Consider the following 20,293-nt stretch of genomic DNA (forward strand, 5'->3'; position numbering starts at 1 on the left):
TATACTCGGAATTATTATTAGTTTTATTGTTTGCTATATACCGTATATACTCGAGTATAAGCCGAGTTTTTCAGCCCATTTTTTGGGCTGAAAAACCCCAACTCGGCTTATACTCGAGTCAAGGTCTGTATTATGGCAATTTGCATTGCCATAATACAGACCGGGGGAGAGGGGGGCTGGCAGAGCTGTACTTACCTGTTCTGCAGCTCCTGTCAGCTCTCTCCTCCTCCGCGCCGTCCGTTCAGCACCTCGGTCAGCTCCCAGTGTAAGTCTCGCGAGAGCCGCGGCTCTCGCGAGACTTACAGTGTGAGCTGATAGAAGGAGCTGCACGGACGGCGCAGAGGAGGAGAGAGCTGACAGGAGCTGCAGAACAGGTAAGTACAGCTCTGCCAGCCCCCCTCCCCCCCACACTCAACTGCCACTGGACCACCAGGGAAGGAGAGCCCCCCTCCCTGCCATATATCAAGCAGGGAGGGGGGACGAAAAAAAAATAAAATAAGAAATAATAATAAATAAAAAAAATAATAATAAAAAAAAAGGGGGTATAAGGACCACTGTGGGAGGGGGGGGGGGTATAAGGACCACTATGGGAGGGAGGGGGTGGGATAAGGACCACTATGGGAGGGAGGGGGGGTATAAGGACCGCTATGGGAGGGAGGGGGGGGATAAGGACCACTATTGGAGGGAGGGGGTGGGATAAGGACCACTATGGGAGGGAGGGGGGGGATAAGGACCACTATGGGAGGGAGGGGGGGGATAAGGACCACTATGGGAGGGAGGGGGGGGATAAGGACCACTATGGAAGGGAGGGGGGATAAGGACCACTATCGGGGGCAGGGGGGTGGGATAAGGACCACTATGGGAGGGAGGGGTGGAGAAAAGGAACACTATGGGAGGGAGGGGGGGATAAGGAACACTATGGGAGGGAGGGGGGGATAAGGACCACTATGGGAGGAAGGGAGGGGGGGATAAGGACCACTATGGGAGGGGGGGGGATAAGGACCACTATGGGAGGGAGGGGGATAAGGACCACTATGGGAGGGAGGGGGGGGATAAGGACCACTAGGGGAGGGAGGGGGGGGGATAAGGACCACTAGGGGAGGGAGGGGGGATAAGGACCACTAGGGGAGGGAGGGGGGGGATAAGGACCACTAGGGGAGGGAGGGGGGGATAAGGACCACTAGGGGAGGGAGGGGGGGATAAGGACCACTAGGGGAGGGAGGGGGATAAGGACCACTAGGGGAGGGGAGGGGGAAGTAAGGACCACTAGGGGAGGGGGAAGTAAGGACCACTAGGGGAGGGGTGAGTCAGGACCACTGGGGGAGGGGGGTGAAGGAACACGGGGGTGGGGAGGTAAGGACCACTGAGGGAGGAGGAGGGGAGGTCAGGACATATGGGGGGGGGGCAAATATCCTTGCACCGGCCCTGCACACACTGCATTCATACACACACTGCATTCATACACACACACACACTGCATTTACACACACACACACTGCATTCATACACACACACACTGCATTCATACACACACACGCTGCATTCATACACACACACGCTGCACTCATACACACGCTGCACTCATACACACACGCTGCACTCATACACACACGCTGCACTCATACACACACGCTGCACTCATACACACACACTGCATTCATTATACACACACTGTAAATAAATATTCAATTAATATATTTTTTTTAGGATCTAATTTTATTTAGAAATTTACCAGTAGCTGCTGCATTTCCCACCCTAGTCTTATACTCGAGTCAATAAGTTTTCCCAGTTTTTTGGGGAAAAATTAGGGGCCTCGGCTTATATTCGGGTCGGCTTATACTCGAGTATATACGGTATTTACTTCTGCTTGTTGTCGCTTTCTGAAAGAGGAAATGATTAGGTCACGTTGCCTTATGTACATTCTGCTCTCCTGTGATTGGTTCTTTTTTCTATGTGTTTCTTTACTGCTGTATGGAGTTAGTAAAGAGATATGCAAAATACTTGCCTCCTGTCATTATTAAAATTAAGATTATTAGTACACTAAAGCTAGCATAATCTTCAATTGTAATAAATGCTTTCTACTCATCCTTCCCTTGGCCTTCCTCACTGGAATGTACTAAATCGCTCAGAAAACTAAGAAAAAGAACCAAGCACATAGATTACATTAAAGACTGTAAGCATCAATACCACCAAGTCATAATAAAACTGCCCCTGCAGTATGACAAATGTAAGCATTTGTGAGACACAGCAGTGTTAACATTTGTAGTTAGAATGCTTCTAATGGCTGTCATCTAGTCACAAGAGGCACTTCACATTCAGAATTGCTAAACATACTAGATGCTTCTCCAAGAGAAGGATGGGGTGCTTCAGGCAAAGGATTGCCCAGACAGACTATCTAAAAGTTGGATCATTAGCTGTCAGACTGACCAGTGCTGTAATACCAGTGAGTAAAAGTGTCTGGTTTACAGGGGGGGGGGGATCTCCTAGCTTATAGTCTCATAAGTGTAGCATTAACAATAGATCACATCATCACAGATACTATCCAAGTGGTTAACAGCATCATTCAACAGACCAACAGATTTCAGCATTTTGGGGTTGCCAACATCACATGAACCATAACACTATCCAAATCAAGCAGTACAGAAAGTCTAGTGTCTTGCAATTGTTCTTGCTGCCAGGTCTGTGGTACTGATTAAATGTAATAAGTGACCCTTATCCATTAGAGATTCCTTTAATACTAAAATTGTTTCACTTTAACACAAACACAGATCATTTGTATGTTGAGCTGTAAAAACACTGCACATAAAATATATTTTATATTGCTGCGGAAGGTGTAATTCCACCTCTGGCAGTGTCATTCAGCCTGGGACAAGAGATCCAGGCTGGCTAATGACAATTCTGTGCATATTTCTAGACCTAGAAGGACACTCACTGGCTAAGCGTGCCAAGCTGAAATACTCCGCAAACAACCAGCCAGATTGGCTAGTCATTCGCTCAGAGAAGTCTTAGCACTAGGAGTAGGTCAATGTAAAATAGAAAAGTAGTGGTTGCGATGCTTAGTATAACCCCTTTATATTACACCATTACTTAAAAGACCACTATAGACATCATGTGCCAGGTCCCTCTAGTTTTAACCCTGCAGTTGAAAACATAGTTCAGAGAAATTGCTATGTTTCACTGAGGGTTAATCCAGTCTCTAGTGGCTGTCTCACTGACAGCCGCTAGAGGTGCTTCCGCAATTTTCACTGAAAATCAGTGAGAAGATGCTGGACGTCCAAAGGAAAGCATTAAGTAATGCTTTCATATGGGCTGTTTGAACGCATGCACGGCAACAGCCGTGCATGCGCATCAGGATCAGACGTCGGCAGGGGGTGGAGAGTTCCGCAGCACAGAGGGAGCGCGGCGCTGGAGAAAAGTAAGCAGCTGAAGGGGTTTTAACCCATTCAGCCCAGCGGGAGGGACCTAATGACCCTATAGTGCCAGGAAAACTAGTTTGTTTCCCTGGCACTATAGTGCTCCTTTAAAGCAGCAAATTTTATTTCTGAACAATTTTTTTAAAAGATGTTTTCATAGAGGAGCTCTTTTCAGTTTACTTATATAAAGCATTTACGACAAGAAAAATCTTTGACTCACCAAAATCTATATCCAACAGTGCTGCGTTTGCTCCTTCAACTAAGATTTTCTTTGGTGGACCATGGAGCGCCTCGTAAATAAAATAAACCCCATCCTTCACCATAGGTTTAACTTTATCAGCATAGTCCTAAGTTGGAAAACAACACAGAATCAACGCATACCAGTGTGTACCAGTACCTACCAGCTATTTTGCTTTGTTTTCAATGTGATATTGTAACCTTTGAAAAACAGGCCTTACTTCTTTATAGGATATGCTTTTAGTTTACATAATTTAAAGGAAAATGCGTTTTTTGTTTTGTTAAGTTCTGTATTACACGAATATCCTTACTCTTCATTTTTTTTCAACCATTATATACGCTTATTCTAAATTTACATTTTCCATATTTATAAGCGGCAGTCATCACAAATGGCCCTTTACTCTCAGACAGGACAGGTAGCATTGTAAATGTGTGTACATAAGCTCTATTTTATTAACCAATTATTATTGAAAGAGAAAACGGGAGATGGATTTTGTAAACAATTAAAACATCTGACCAAAATGCAAATAGACTGCTGATAATTCAAATAAATTTATAGATACTCTAGGCAAAGTTAATCAAATAGATATTTAAAAGAAACACTACAGGCACCAAAACAACTTAATCTAAATTAGGTTGTTATGGAAGGCCCCTGGAGGCACTCTTACTTTCAGGGGTTAAACTGTTTTCAAATGGTTTAACCCCAAAGTAGCCTCCATCGACTGTCTCAGCACCTCCCCTGGCAGCATTCATCTTCTCAAATTTCACTTACAGGAAGCACGGAGTGCAGGGGTGCAGTTGATTGGCTGAGAGCTGACATGACACTCTCAGCCAGTGACTCAATATTCTCTAAACTGGCTTGGAAAGAAACTTCCCTTTTCCAAGCCAGGGGAGGAGCTGAGCCCATTGCTAGAGGAAAATTCAGGGTTAAACAATTCGAACACTGTTTATTCACTGAAGGCAAGATCTCTTTAGTGGGACTCCCATCACTTAGAGGAAGCATAGGGTCACTACCTGCATGGAAGACATGAGGTTTCCTGGGAAAGAAAAAAATGCTCAGGAACTCACTGTGTTGAAGTATAAGCAGGATTTTAATGGAACATCAAAAGTGCACAGCAACATTTCGACCTGTACCCAGGTCTTTGTCAAAGACCTAGGTACAGGTCGAAACATTGCTGTGCACTTGATGTTCCATTGCATTCTGCCTGAACATTTTTTCTTTTTCATGCTATGCATGTGGGGTGTGCTGGCCCTAACTCAGTTTAGCACCCTGTTTTTTGGTTGAGTACTTAATACTTTTTATATGAGGTTTCCTGGGTACCTGGAGAAGGTACAGAAAGTGTAGTGGGAGAGGTCGGCATCCCAAGCTGAAGACAAGTCCACCCTATTACTCTTATACAATTCCCATCATGCTATTTCAATGCCAGAGATGAAGAATTCATATTGCCAGACGTCTGGCGCATGCAGGGGTGTGTGCGTTGGGTTTTTCCCAGCAAGAGAAATGGTGTTTCATGGACACAGCTTTCACCTTTCCACTCCTGCTTAGAAGCCCTAGAAGGAAGTGATGATCTGAGCTCACCCCTGCAATCTGCTTATGGACAGTCATGGAAAGAAGGTACACAATACGAGTTCTATGGTTTTACATACCAAGACATAAAAGCAACTGGCTATTCCTTAGCAGGTCTTAAAATGAGGCAAATACAACCTCAGATGAACAACAAGACATGACATATTACACCGTATCATCATTTACCAAAAATTATGCCAAAATGGAGAAGCTTTGTATGAAAAGCCAAGTCAACCTTATATTTCAATAGCTTGTAGAACACCATGCTTGACAGCTGGTATGAGGGGTCTGTGCTGGTATGCCGAGTTTGGCATAAACCAAACATCTCCACTTTGGTCTTATCTGTCCAAAGGAAACTATTCCGAAGTGTTGTGGTTTGTTCAGATGCAACTTTACAAACCTAAGTCGTACAGCCATGTTTTTTTGAGCGAGAAGAGGCAACTCTTTTTCGAATTTTAATGTCATGAACTTTAACATGCTAATTGAGGCCTGTTGTGTCTGACATGTAACTCTTGGGGGTTTTATAGACCAAATTCAACAATTCAATATTTAATTACCTTAAGCCGGTTTAATTCACCCTCAATATCAATTTCCAATGAAGGGTACATGGCTTTATACTGGTTAGCCAACACTGTAAACCTGTTAATACAAATCATTAAAATAAGAATTACAGATTAATTTAAGTAAATCAAATATTGCTTAAGTTCGAGGATTTTTTTTGTAGTTTAAAAACATTTTATAATTTTAGATTTTCCAATCAGATATTACTGTGCATGCAGCAGATTTCAGATCACCACATGTATACATTTTTAAAGGAACACAAACCTGTATTTCTAGTGCTTTAGGGTCTCCCTAGTAAAATATAGGTTCCCCACCCATAACATTAGCGATAAAAATTAAGAAAAAAAATAAATAGATTACTTACCATTTTCCTCAGAGCTGCTTACCAGTCTTCTCCAGTGACATCACGTAGGAGGCATGCCCCCCTCCATCATTGGTCCAATCCAATGCTTCTCAGAGTGTCGCTGTGCATTTAACCCCTTAAGGACCGATGACTGTTCAGGACCGTCATCGGAAAAATCCCCTTGGGGACCGATGACGGTCCTGAACCGTCATAACGGTCTGGGGCTACTTACCTGATCGCCGCCGGTCCCCCGGCGGCGATCAGCGCTCCTCCAGGTCCAGGGGGACTGCCTGTCTGCCCGGGCAGTCTCCCCTCGGCAGATCAAGACCCCACCGCCACATGATCACTCGATCACATGACCGCAATAGGTGTCCATGTGTCTGCCTGCAGGGGGGCTGTCTGTGCTGACAGGCAATCTCCCTGCAAGTGGAAAATAAAAAAATAAAGTTACAAAAGAAACCAATCAACGTAAAAAAATAATATGTATATATACACATGTATTATATCTATATATAATATATGTATATGTATCACATATATATATATATATATATATATATATATATATATATATATATATATATATATATATATATATATAAATACTTATATTTAAATTACACACGAATATATACAATATATAATTACTATATATGGTATATATTATTATAAAATACAAATAATAATACAAAAAATTATATATATATGCAATTTTATTCTAACAGTATTTTGATATTGAGATAGAGATATATATATCAAAATACACTTGGAATGTAATGATATATATATATATATCTATGTATAAATAAATAAATAAAAAAAAAAAATAATCCGAAATATACATATGTCCATATACATAATTACATAAATAATTTCATAAATATACACATAGACGTCAAAAATATAAATATGTATATATATTAAAATTCTACGTGCGTATTTATGTAATATTTTTACCTAATTAAGTAATTTTAATGATTGCAATTTGAGGGACCTGCCTGCCAACCCAGGCCTAAAGTCCAGATAATTTAATTTGCTAGCACTGTGTTTAACCCTGTAACTTTCTATGACACCCTAAAACCTGTACATGGGGGTACTGTTTTACTCGGGAGACTTCGCTGAACACAAATATTAGTGTTTCAAAATAGTAAAACATATCACAGCGATGATATTGTCAGCGATGATATTGTCAGTGAAAGTGAAGTTTTTTGCATTTTTCACACACAAAAACAGCACTTTCACTGAGGATATTATTGCTGTGATACATTTTACTGTTCTGATACACTAATATTTGTGTTCAGCAAAGTCTCCTGAGTATAACAGTACCCCCCATGTACAGGTTTTATGGTGTTTGTGAAAGTTACAGGGTCAAATATAAGGCTTGATTTTACTTTTTTTTATTGAAATTTGTCAGATTGGTTAGGTTGCCTTTGAGAGCGTATGGTAGCCAAGGAATGAGAATTAGCCCCATGATGGCATACCATTTGCAAAAGAAGACAACCCAAGGTATTGCAAATGAGGTATGTTCAGCCTTTTTTAGTAGCCACTTAGTCACAAACACCGGCCAAAGTTAGCGTTTTTTGCATTTTTAACACACAAACAAATATAAATGCTAACTTTGGCCAGTGTTTGTGACTAGGTGGCTACTAAAAAAGACTGGACATACCCCATTTTGAATACCCTGGGTGGTCTACTTTAGAAAAATATGTACATGTTAGTTGTGTTTCGGGGATTTATGACAGATAAAGGTGTTACAATGTCACTATTGATACATTTAAAATATATATATATATATATATATATATATATATATATATATATATATTGAAACAGAAATTTCCTACTTGTATTTATAGGCCTATAACTTGCAAAAAAAAAAGCAATAAAGCATGTAAACACTGGGTATTTTTAAACTCGGGACAAAATTTGGAATCTATTTAGCAGTTTTTTTCATTAGCTTTTGTAGATAAGTAAAAGATTTTTCAAGTCCAAAAACATGTTTTTTTTTTCAATTTTTCACCATATTTTATTATTTTTTTTAAATACAATATATGACATGATACAAATAATGGTATGTTAAGAAAGCCCTTCTTGTCCTGAAAAAAACAATACATAACTTGTATGGGAACTGTAAATGAGAGAGCGGAAAATTACAGCTAAACACAAACACCACAAAAGTGTTAAAACTGCTCTGGTCCTTAACGTACAACATCGCAAAAACAGGCCGGTCCTTTAGGGTTAAAGTCTGCTTACATAACCTGGACAAATTTGAGTTTTTGCCATGTTTACACCAACATGTGTAATAAGAAACATATAGATTTTATTTCTCCTTTCTTTGTACTTCACTTTACATTTTCACCAACTGTACCAATGGTGGCGGTAAAAGCCCCTGGCCTGGGTGCTTTTCCAGACGGGAGGGCTCTGATGGTGGCAGTGATTTTATGATCAGCCAATGGGCTAGTAAGGTCTGCCTGTTGTGTAGGAGTCAGTTGTGGTAGTTGGAGGTTAGACAGGTAAGGAGTAATATGCTCTTTCAAGGGTTGGTAATCTTTATTTAGGTTGTACAGATTGGTGTAATCGCATGCAAATTAGTCTCCTATGTCTTTTGGTGTATACACCTTAGTGCCAGTGTGAGTTGTGAGATCTGTCGTGCTTTTAGTCTTGTGACTAGTAGTTTGCTCGCTTTGTTGCCTTGTGCATAAAATTTGGCCTTCAGTCGTTTGAGCTTGTAACTGGTAATTTGTAGTGCCTGTTGTATGCTCCTAGTCAGGGATGAGGATGGAGTCAGTTGGTTTTGCAAATTCAGATTATAAAAAAGGTATTTTTGCCATTGGCTGCTCTCTGAATAAAAAGTCCCCGATTTGTGTGCCTGCAAAACCGTGGTCGAGCACACGTCCAGGGTAGAGATCTATACAAAGTAATTCTGAAGGGCTATAACCACCTAGTCTGTAAAACTAGTTTGTAGTAGCAAGTTGTTAAGTCTCCATGGACTCCTATGTTTGAAGTCATTTAGATCTTTGACTTCCACAATAACTGGGGCATGGTTGGACCACATGGACAATTTGGTTCAGGTTGGACCCTAGTACTAAAAATGTGTCCAGACGGGAGTAAGAGTTGTGTACAGGCGAAAAATAGGTATAGGATTTTTCTGTTCCATGGGTTACTCTCCATGCATTATAACAGTGATGTTTAGATAGTGGCACTTGTATCGCTCTGCACTGCTGCAAGTGTAGTATCTAGTGTAGGGTCTAAAAATTTGGTTGAAGTCACCACAAAGTACAAAGGTGATTCGTTGTTGCACATTTTCTGTAAAATCTTATAGAGAAAGTTTAGTGGATTAGTGTTTGGGGCATATATAGTTGCTATGGTATACATCATGTCATTGATGGTCCCCACCAAAATGATTTATCTTCTGTTCGTATCTATTTTTTGAGAATGTAATTGGAAGGAAGCCTTTTTACAGATTAGTATGGGGGTTCCCTTTGACTTCGCAGGGGAGGTTGCATGGAATTGTATTGGGTAATCTTTTGTCATTGGGGGGTTGGGGGGGGGGGGGGGGCATTTTCCCTAAAATAGGTTTCTTGTATAAACAACACCACAGATTCATGTAGTTTTATTTCTCAATGTAGTAGGTGTTTCATTGGCATATTTAGGCCTTTTACATTATGACAGAATTTTCATGGTGGGTCATATCTTCGTACATGTTGTATGGGTATGTATTGTCTAACTCGTGTGTGCACAATAGGGTATGGCTTCCTGTTCTTGGAGAAGTGCGCCTAGAGAGCCTACTACTAACTCAGTACAGTAGGAGAAGGGACCAAACATGTTTATTTTTTATTATTAATTAAAAAATGTTATAACATTGCTGAACGTCATCAAAAGGAAAAATTAATGTACAAGTACCCGATCGTTCAATTGGAGTGGAGTGTTGTCCCCCACACCCCCGTCATCACCTCTTGGGCCTCTTCCATTTAGGGGGAAAGTCTTACAGTCCACATTCTCGAAGGGCCGGTTTCCATCTTCAGGTGAAAATAGTACCGTGGTTCTCCCCGCACGCTGTAGCAGTAGCTTCCCCAAGTATCCCCAGCAGTATATGATGTGATGGGCCCTTAGTTGCTTGGTGACTGGCTGGAATGATCTGCGCTTCAAGGTGTGGGCAGATGTGTCAGCATAGATGGCGATATCCCGATATTTCTCTGCCCGATCTTTACGAGACCTGCTCTGTTGAATGATTTCTTCTTTGGCATGGTAGTAGTGGAGACACACAAAGATGTGTCTAGAGGTCTTAGGAAGCAGAAATTTGGGCCTAGCCGTGCAATGGAGTCTGTCCATTAACAAAACATCTCTGGGGAGCTCAGGTGCGATCACGTGCAACAGTTCCGTGATATGGCTTCTCAAAGAGCCTTTGATTGGACCAGCCAGCTTAGAGCACATGCATAAACTTAATTAAAAAAAGTAATGGAGGCGAAATGGAAGCAGGAGGGTTTCACTTAAGCAGGGAGGAAAGGGAGACAAACATGGTTTCAGGCTGCCTAAGTCACTTGTGCAGGGGGTATAACTAGCTTCTGCTTGAAGTGTTGCACATACAGACTCCACTGAAGTGGTCGTGGTGGCTGGAGTAACTTAACTCAATGGGAGAAAGAATTAAAAGGACACTGAGCACCAAAATTACTGCATGTATTTGAACAGGGATGGTATGTACAAGCCAGATTGGGTACTCTCTGCACATAAGTTTTGCAATGATGTAAAATAGTTAAGATGCTTAGAATGGTCCTTTAACATTCCTAAGCTAACCTGCACCAGATAGCATAATATAAATACATTTTGTTGTTTAAACCTTGAGACCCTAAATAAATAATTTCCCATTTCCTTGTACACTTTACTGCTGGTGCACTTAATGGCCAAAATTAGGTGGACACCCTGCTAATTATTGAGATCACATGTCTCAGTCACAGCCATAGCCAACGGACACATAAAATGAAAAGTTATCGTAGGAAGCCACATGCACGATCATTGCATTTCTGACCTACTAGATTTTTCACGGTAAACCACACAAACAGAGGCGGATCATATAACGCCAAAGCATGCAAAAAATTTAGGGCAAAGCTACAGAGTATGCCGCTGGAAGCAACATCAGTACAAGAAGAATGTGCAAAGAACTGCAAGAAATGGGATTCTATGGCTGAGAGGCTGTATAAAAGTCTCACACCAGCATGAACAATGCCAAGGATCAGCAGGGAGAGAGTAAAGCACCTGAGCAATGAATCACTATCTAGCAGTGAGGATTATGATGGGGCTAAGAATCTGGGTGTGGTGAATGCAAAAAGAATGCTACTTCCTGGAATGCATAGCTCCCACTGTAAAGTCTGGCACATTTATCCAGCATTTGGGCTAGGCACCTTAATTATCGTGAACGGTCATCTTTTTGCTACAAAGCACAAAAGCATTTTAGACAACTGGGTGCGCTTCAGACATTGTGGCAACAGTTTGGAGAGAGCCCTTTCCTGTTCCATGTGTTGACAAGATTATTGATGAGAAACTAAATTGGCCTGCACAGTGCCCTCATCTCAACCCCACTTAAACCTTGAGGTTGAATTGATTATCTTGTCCAACATCAGAGCCTCACTTTACAAATGCTCTTATGGCAGAATGGACACAAATGCCCCCAGATGCAGTAAAAATTATTGTGGAAAACATTGACAGAAAAATTCAGGCAGTTGTTGCTGCATGGAGGAGGGTGCACCCCATTGATGCCTATAGTTTTGGAACAAGCTCACAGGTGTGATGGTCACACACTTTTAGGAATATAAAAAGAGGAAGAGGTTCTATTTCAACTGTCAAAAGTAAAGACACAAGTCAATGCGACCTGATGGAATACACCCAAAGCTATTAAAAGAGCTTAGTGGTTTACTAGCAAAACCATTAACAGATTTATTTAACCAATCATTGTTAACAGGAGTAGTCCCAGAAGATTGGAAGTTAGTGAATGTTGTGTCCATTCATAAGAAAGGTAATAAGGAGGAGTCAGGCAACTATAGGCCAGTAAGCCTTACTTCAGTAGTGGGGAAAGTGATGGAAACAATGTTTAAGGATAGGATTGTTGAACATCTAAAAACACATGGATTTCCAGATCAGAGACAACATGGGTTTACTTCAGGGAGATCATGCCAAACTAATCTTATTGATTTTTTTGATTGTGTAACTAAAATTATAGATCAGGGTGGTGCAGTAGACATTGCTTACCTAGATTTCAGTAAGGCTTTTGACACTGTTGCACATAGAAGACTTATCAATAAATTGCAATCTTTAAGTTTGGATTCCAATATTGTTGAATGGGTAAGGCAGTGGCTGAGTGACAGGCAACAGAGGGTTGTAGTCAATGGAGTATATTCAAAGCTTGGGCTGGTCAACAGTGGGGTACCTCAGGGATCTGTACTTGGACCCATTCTCTTTAATATTTTTATTAGTGATATTGCAGAAGGTCTTGATGGTAAGGTATGTCTTTTTGCTGATGATACTAAGATATGTAACAGGGTTGATGTTCCAGGAGGGATAAGCCAAATTGAAAATGATTTAGGTAAACTAGAAAAATGGTCAGAGTTGTGGCAACTGACATTTAATGTGGATAAGTGCAAGATAATGCATCTTGGACGTAAAAACCCAAGGGCAGAGAACAGAATATTCGATAGAGTCCTAACCTCAACATCTGAGGAAAGGGATTTAGGGGTGATTATTTCTGATGACTTAAAGGTAGGCAGACAATGTAATAGAGCAGCAGGAAATGCTAGCAGAATGCTTGGTTGTATAGGGAGAGGTATTTGCAGTAGAAAGAGGGAAGTGCTCATGCCATTGTACAGAACACTGGTGAGACCTCACTTGGAGTACTGTACACATTACTGGAGACCGTATCTTCAGAAGGATATTGATACCTTAGAGAGAGTTCAGAGAAGGGCTACTAAACTGGTTCATGGATTGCAGGATAAAACTTACCAGGAAAGGTTAAAGGATCTTAACATGTATAGCTTGGAGGAAAGACGAGACAGGGGGGATTTGATAGAAACATTTAAATACATAAAGGGAATCAACACAGTAAAGGAGGAGACTATATTTAAAAGAAGAAAAACTACCACAACAAGAGGATATAGTCTTAAATTAGAGGGACAAAGGTTTAAAAATAATATCAGTATTACTTTACTGAGAGGGTAGTGGATGCATGGAATAGCCTTCCAGCTGAAGTGTTAGAGGTTAACACAGTAAAGGAGTTTAAGCATGCGTGGGATAGGCATAAGACTATCCTAACTATAAGATAAGACCAGGGACTAATGAAAGTAATTAGAAAATTGGGCAGACTAGATGGGCCGAATGGTTCTTATCTGCCGTCACATTCTATGTTTCTATATAATGTATAAATATACATACACATTCTAAGACCCTGAGAATGTGCAAAAACTGTACTTGCCTTTGGTTAAAAATAGGGTGCATTGTCATTGTAGCTTAAGCAATGTGAAAACATTTACTGCAACTACACATGCCCACACTATACAAAACGTGGATACAATGCATTATATCTATGATTTACAATATTCATATTAACAAAACCTGAAAACACAAACCTTTGAGAGAATTCATTAAAGTCGGACACAAGGTCACACATTCGTAGACCACTTCGAGCAGCTTTTGAAGAGTACACTGGACCGATACCCTTTTTTGTAGTACCCAAACTATGAAATAGGAAAAAAAAAGTTAAATAAAAGCTTAATTAACATAAGTGCCACATAAGCCTCACAGCAGCTGTCACTGTGGCTCCTCATATTAGCATTTCCAAAATTTCATCCCTCCCCACACAGAGGATTTTAAAAGGAAAACTAAAGGCACAAAAAAAAAAAAACTCAGTACGCAATTCTGTGCAATTTAGGAATAACTTTGTTTATGCAGTCCTTGTCACACATTCCTTCATGTGACTTGCACAGTCTTCCCAAACAAACACATTTCTGAAAAAGAACCAAGATATTTTAGGTTCCTGTATGTCACAATCTGTTTAATCTAGAATTTCTTGAATATTGCTCGGTTAATAGCCGCCTAGATAGGTGATTTAAAATCTAAATGGCAGAGAATGACTTATTTATATACCAAAACACCTTCATTAAGCTAAAATTGTTTTGATGCCTATATTATCGCTTCAAGAAAAGGTGCAGCTTTAGTCCAGCTGCAGGGCCATGCTCAATGGTGGTCAACCTGTACTCCCCTCATTCCAGCACTCCGTCACTTCCAAAAGCGGCACATAATAGATTTTTTTTAATTCTCGTTTGATCGAGGGAGTTAACACAAGACCATTGGACGCTGGTGCAAGCACAAGATTTAAAGCACACACCCAAGGAAAGGCAAAAGATGCAATATTTGTCGCATTCTTAAAAGCAGAATGATGACAGCACTCTGAAAGAGTAGTAGGGGGTAAGGGAGGGTTAGAAGAGCACTAATGTTAGTAACAGAGCTGCATCTCCAGTCTTTTAGAGGGGAGTACATACAAAAATATAAAATTGACAGACTACTACTCCCATAATTCTCTGATTAACATATTGGAATAATTCCCAGGTTTCCCGATTGTTTTCAGACCACAATTTACAAATAGTACCATATATTCATGGGGAATTTAATAGGAATGTTGACTGGACCACAACAACAACCTTTTGTTCTTGACCAACTGCTGTTTTACAGTTTACTGGTAAGGGGGCAAACGGTTATCCAAAAAGCCTACAAAGTGACAGTACCACATCAAACTGATTTGTCATACGTGTAGCTTCCCATATAGATCTGTTTCTGTCAAATCTTGTATGTTTGAGAAGAGAGTTTTGAAGTACAGTCTTTTCTTGGCATAGCCTGTATGGCATAATGCAGTAAACGTTGGATATTCTTTCTAATCATATATCATTTTAACTTCTCTAAAGTGTTCTTTAGTCTTCATTTCATTCAGATTCACAACTTGAACAGAGTGCTTAACACTGAGGGTTATTTAATGAACATATGGGATCCACTTAGATTGTGTACTGATGAAGGCCAACTGCAACATAAATGTTCATAGGCAATAACATCTGTATAAGATGAAAGCCTCCATAGCAAAGGGATGAAAATGTATGCAAGAAAAAGGTTTCAAGTGTTCTTTTAATTTTATTTCAGCAAAACCAGTGTCACTTTACAATAAGTCTTTTAGGGTTTGAATGTTGCTGAAATAAATATTCTAAATAAAATCTTGAAGTATAATAGTGTGAGATAAATGGGAGATGTCATGGGTTTGACTACTTTTAATGTTCCAAACTTGTAAAGCTAAAGGTTTAATACTATTAAACTGACATTTTCCTTATTTCCAGTACATTTTTGAAAAGTATATTAGCTTTTAAGTTCAAAAGAATTTGCTTTAAACATTTTCAACCTAAAGATCATTGAAACTGTCATGGCAAGGTCACTTTTAAAGCAAAATCAGAGACACCTGACGTTCGCAGTGTGAAATACTAAAATATAAACTGAGCATACCTCCAGCATCGCAGTGCCTTCTCCTCACCTCCGTGGTGTTAAGCTACTGCAACATCCACATCCCGTCTGCCTACACCCTTCTTTCAATTTCCCCGCTTGTAGATGCTTCACCAAACAGGGCAAACCAGTGACACTCATACCCTGGCTTAACTGCCAATATGCCAGCATCTGAAGAAAGTGACAGTCACTCTGTTCCTAAGTTCCCTAGCAAGCATTTGCTGGGGAGTTACTATAGCAACCACAGTATATGAGCTATGGTTGCTTTCAGGATTTAAAATCTACTAGCAACAAGGCCTTGAAAGTTAGTGGCCACTGCAAGTCATAATATACTCATCAGGGCTGAATATTTACTCGCCAATGTCGAGTGAAAATTTTGAGCCCTTATTGCTGTGCTTGGAGAGTAGAAGATCAGGTATGAAGAACAAGTGGGAGAAAAAAAAAGAAAAAAAACTAAGTACAATTCCATCCCAATCTATACATTTGCTAGTACATCTGCTAGCACAATGTAGAGATATAAGTTTATGTTCTTTGAAGGAAAAAAAAAAAAAAAAGCAGAAGTTATAAATAGCATGATTGGCATATTTAAGTAATAATTGTAATGTTCAAATTTAGACTATGCCTTCTTAAAGTTAATCTATTTTATTAGACTGAAACTCAATGTATTTGCTGAAAGAATCAGATCTATAACAGGGAAAAAAAAAAAGTGTTGCTTAGGTAAATCTGGAGGCAGAGAATAATTGGCTGATAGGGATATTGACAAATATATGCTTCTATGGGTCAAGCACTCTACACTTACTTTTTCCCTGCTTGTTCTTGCCTCTGCTGCTCTTGAATCCCATCAGCAGCTTGGTGGAAGTCAAACACTAGTCAAAAAAAAAAAAAAAGTTAGGTAAAATAAGAAAAACAAAAAGTAAAAAAATATAATAATTAAATACAATGAATTTACTAGATGATTGAAGTTGATCAATTAAATTTAAAGGACCACTCTAGGTACCCAGACCACTTCAGCTTAATGAAGTTGTCTGGGTGCCAGGTCCTTCTAGGGTTAACCCATTTTTTCATAAACATAGCAGTTTCAGAGAAACTGCTATGTTTGTGAATGGGTTAAGCCTTCCCCTATTTCCTCTAGTGGCTGTCTCATTGACAGCCGCTAGAGGCGCTTGCGTGATTCTTACTGTGAAAATCACAGTGAGAGCACGCAAGCGTCCATAGGAAAGCATTATGAATGCTTTCCTATGTGACCGGCTGAATGCGCGCGCAGCTCTTGCCGCACGTGCGCATTCAGCCGACGGGGAGGAGAAGAGGAGGAGAGCTCTCCGCCCACCGCTGGAAAAAAGTAAGTTATAAACACTTTCCCCTTTCCAGAGCCGGGCGGGAGGGGGACCCTGAGGGTGGGGGCACCCTCAGGGCACTCTAGTGCCAGGAAAACGAGTATGTTTTCCTGGCACTAGAGTGGTCCTTTAATTTACTAAATATGGTTTACTTTTATACACACTTCATTTTATGTCACTTTGTTGTTTTTCTGTTTGTAAGTACTCATTCTATTTTTTTTTCTTCAAAAGTTCCCCAATACCATACTTGTATTTCCACTGTTAGAGTGTCCCATTAACCACTTCACTACCAAGTGTTTTGCAGAAAAACCACTCTCCTGGAAATTAATGTATAACCCCTTAAGGACTGAGCCAAATGTACACATTGTGATCAAAACAAAACGGGAATTTGACTATATGTCTGTTCAACCGTAATTCACCTCTTTTATATTAAGTGCACCCACACTTATTAAATATAAATTTTATTCAGGGGAAACAGGGCTTTCATTTAATATCAAATATTTAGCAAAAAAAAAAAAAATTTAATATAAATAAAAAAATATAAAAAAAATGGGAGAAAATAAGAGTTATTTTATTAGTTCTACATGACATTTTAACTTTGAATGTCATAATACGGTTTTGCTTTTACCTTTTCTTTGCCTTAGATGAAATCTCCTTTCTTCCAGCCTAAATGTGAGACCTTGTGTCCTATATATAGCCCTGTTTATGAATAGATTTCCAGATAATCGTTTGTACTGGCCCCGAATATATTTTTATAATGTTATTATATCCCCTCCGATGTGCAGTTTTTCCAAGAGATTTACATTTTTTAACCTTTCTTCATAACTAAAATGCTCCATTCCTTTTATCAATTTTGTAGCTCGCCTCTGCACTAGTGCCATGATATCCTTCTTTAGAACAGGTGCCCAAAATTGCACAGCATATTCAGGGTGTGGTCTTACCAGCGATTTATAAAGAGGCAAAATTGTATTCTCATCCAGAGAATTTATGTCCCTATTTATACATGACAACCTTACTGGCCTTAGCAACTGCAGATTGACATTGCATATTGCTGCCTAATTTGTTGTCTATAACAATTCCCAAATCCATCTTGTGTGTGGTTATCCCTAATTCACTACCATTTAGAGTGTAAGTTGCTTGTGCCTTCTTGACCCCAAAGTGCATAACTTTGCATTTCTCTACGTAGCCTGAGTGTGCATGTTTTTGTGAGTCAAGATGTGTGTGTCAGACATATACATACATACACTATATATATATACACACATACACACACACACACACCTTAACACACAGGCGCATACAAACACAGATACACACCTTAACACACAGATACACACTGTGTGTTAAGGTGTGTGTATCTGCGTGCCACTATCTGCCTGTGTGTGTGTGTCAGATTCACACACACAGATACACATTGTGTGTCAAGGTGTGTATATACACACCTTGACACACGCCGGCACATACAAAAAAAAGGGCGCAGTTTTCTAAAAAAAAATTCCAGGAGGGTCAAAGTGTTCCACGGGAAAAATTAATTGGGAAACCCTAGTCTAATACTATCCTTACCTTTTGTGTCACTTTACCCCACTCCCTCTAGCATGTAAGCTCATTGAGCAGGGCCCTCAACCCCTGTTCCGGTGTGTCCAACTTGTCTGATAAAACATGTTTGTTCGTCCACTCACTGTAAAGTGCTGTGGAATTTGTTGGCGCTATATAAATAACATAATCTGCTCCTCTTCAGCACCAGTAAGAGTACAGAATAGAGGTCTATGGAGGATCCCACAGCTACGTAGCTCCGCCCAATGTCTACTTTGTCGATGTATATCTATTGACTGGGTTGGAATTTCAGTGAAAATCCAACACAGTGAAAATAAGCATTTCATAAAGTTTCTTTATGAAATACTCCTTTTTCAGGGTGTGTGGATGACAGTGCCACTTTAAATAGGCATTGCTCACATCCGCCAGTAGAATTCATTGAATTACACAATAAATGCTGTGAGGTTCAAGCACAGATCTAGCATCTTTAATGCAGGAATCAAAGAAAGAATGGAAAAAAAAAATAAAGGGAACGTCAACCATATCCCTGTACCGCCTACTCAACAGACGTAGTAATGCTTCCTACAGAAAATCGTCCTGTGATCAGATTCTTTGTCTGGATTGAGGAGAAAGGGCTGGCTGAGATGAAAAGTAGAAATGATGAAGTGCCAGAAATGCACAAGAAAAATAAAGTTTGCTAATGTCAAGACCATTGGTTACTCTGCCTAGCCTAAGACTCTTAGGATTTAAAGCCTGCAAACAAGTTAATTGGATACGGCAAAGCAATTAAACTGCTTTATCATTCCATCTCCTCTATGCTGCTCAGGCTAATGAGGAAGCATTGGCCTGAGCAGCAATGGGCGACTATGATTGGCTGAGTGTGACAGCAGACCGCTTTCAGCCTATTGCAGTGCTCTTGCACAGGTAGAGTCACACTTTCAGTAGAGATCTGGGTGGTGTCAGTAGAGGTGACCAGATGTGGGTGGCCATCACTCCCTTTGTAGTTTCACATTGCTCATAAAATGGTTTAACAATGAATGCAAACAGCACCAGATGACACCAGATGATTTTAATGAGATGAAATGGTTATAGTGCCTGCAGTTTCCCTTTATTGTAGACCACGTGCTCTATACCTGACCAGGGTAAACTGAAGTCAATAGTTAAAGGGAAAATGTGTGTCATTATCATCATGCATTTAATATGACCATATATAATGTACAAAATCATTTTCCCCAACAATGTAGGAAAGAAAAATATTTCTTAACACAGTCAAGTCTGCCAAATTTCTTAAAAAATGTAAAAGTAAAATACAAGATCTGGTTCACCTACGCAGTATTTCACCTTTATTTTATATTAAAGGACCACTATAGTCACCCAGATCACTTCAGCTCAATGAAGTGGTCTGGGTGCCAGGTCCCTCAGGTTTTAACCCTGCAGCTGTAAACATAGCAGTTTCAGAGAAATGCTTTCCAATGGGAGTTTTTAATGCGCATTCGGCTCCACTTGGGAGCTGACGTCGGAGGGGGAGGAGAGGTCACAAGCGCAGAGGGAGGCCGGCACTGGATTATGATAAGTGGCTGAAGGTATTTTAACCACTTCAGTAAAACGGAAGGGGGGCACTGAGAGTGGGGGGACCCCAAGGACTATATAGTGTCAGCGAAAACAGGTTTGTTTACCTGACACTGTAGTGGTCCTTTAACCCCTTAAGACCGCAGCCAAATGTACAAGTTGTGATCCAAAAAAAACGTAAACAAAACCTGGCATTTGCGCTATATGTCTG

At 40.1% G+C, this 20,293-nt stretch overlaps 1 protein-coding gene across 1 annotated transcript in view; it reads right to left on the reverse strand.

Annotated features, from left to right (window-relative positions):
• The window catches only part of LOC134587171 (adenylosuccinate synthetase isozyme 2), an 82,531-nt gene that overhangs the window by 35,087 nt on the left and 27,151 nt on the right, over nucleotides 1-20,293 (reverse strand). Inside the window, exons 5-8 of the mRNA XM_063443359.1 lie at nucleotides 16,446-16,512; nucleotides 13,735-13,842; nucleotides 5,775-5,856; nucleotides 3,634-3,760 (exon numbers count right to left, since the gene is read on the reverse strand). Of these exons, the coding sequence (XP_063299429.1) occupies nucleotides 3,634-3,760; nucleotides 5,775-5,856; nucleotides 13,735-13,842; nucleotides 16,446-16,512 (384 nt within the window). The remainder of the gene's footprint in view (nucleotides 1-3,633; nucleotides 3,761-5,774; nucleotides 5,857-13,734; nucleotides 13,843-16,445; nucleotides 16,513-20,293) is intronic.

The sequence above is a fragment of the Pelobates fuscus genome, chromosome 2 (genome assembly GCF_036172605.1).
Source record: "Pelobates fuscus isolate aPelFus1 chromosome 2, aPelFus1.pri, whole genome shotgun sequence".
In the NCBI taxonomy this organism is placed as follows: domain Eukaryota; kingdom Metazoa; phylum Chordata; class Amphibia; order Anura; family Pelobatidae; genus Pelobates; species Pelobates fuscus.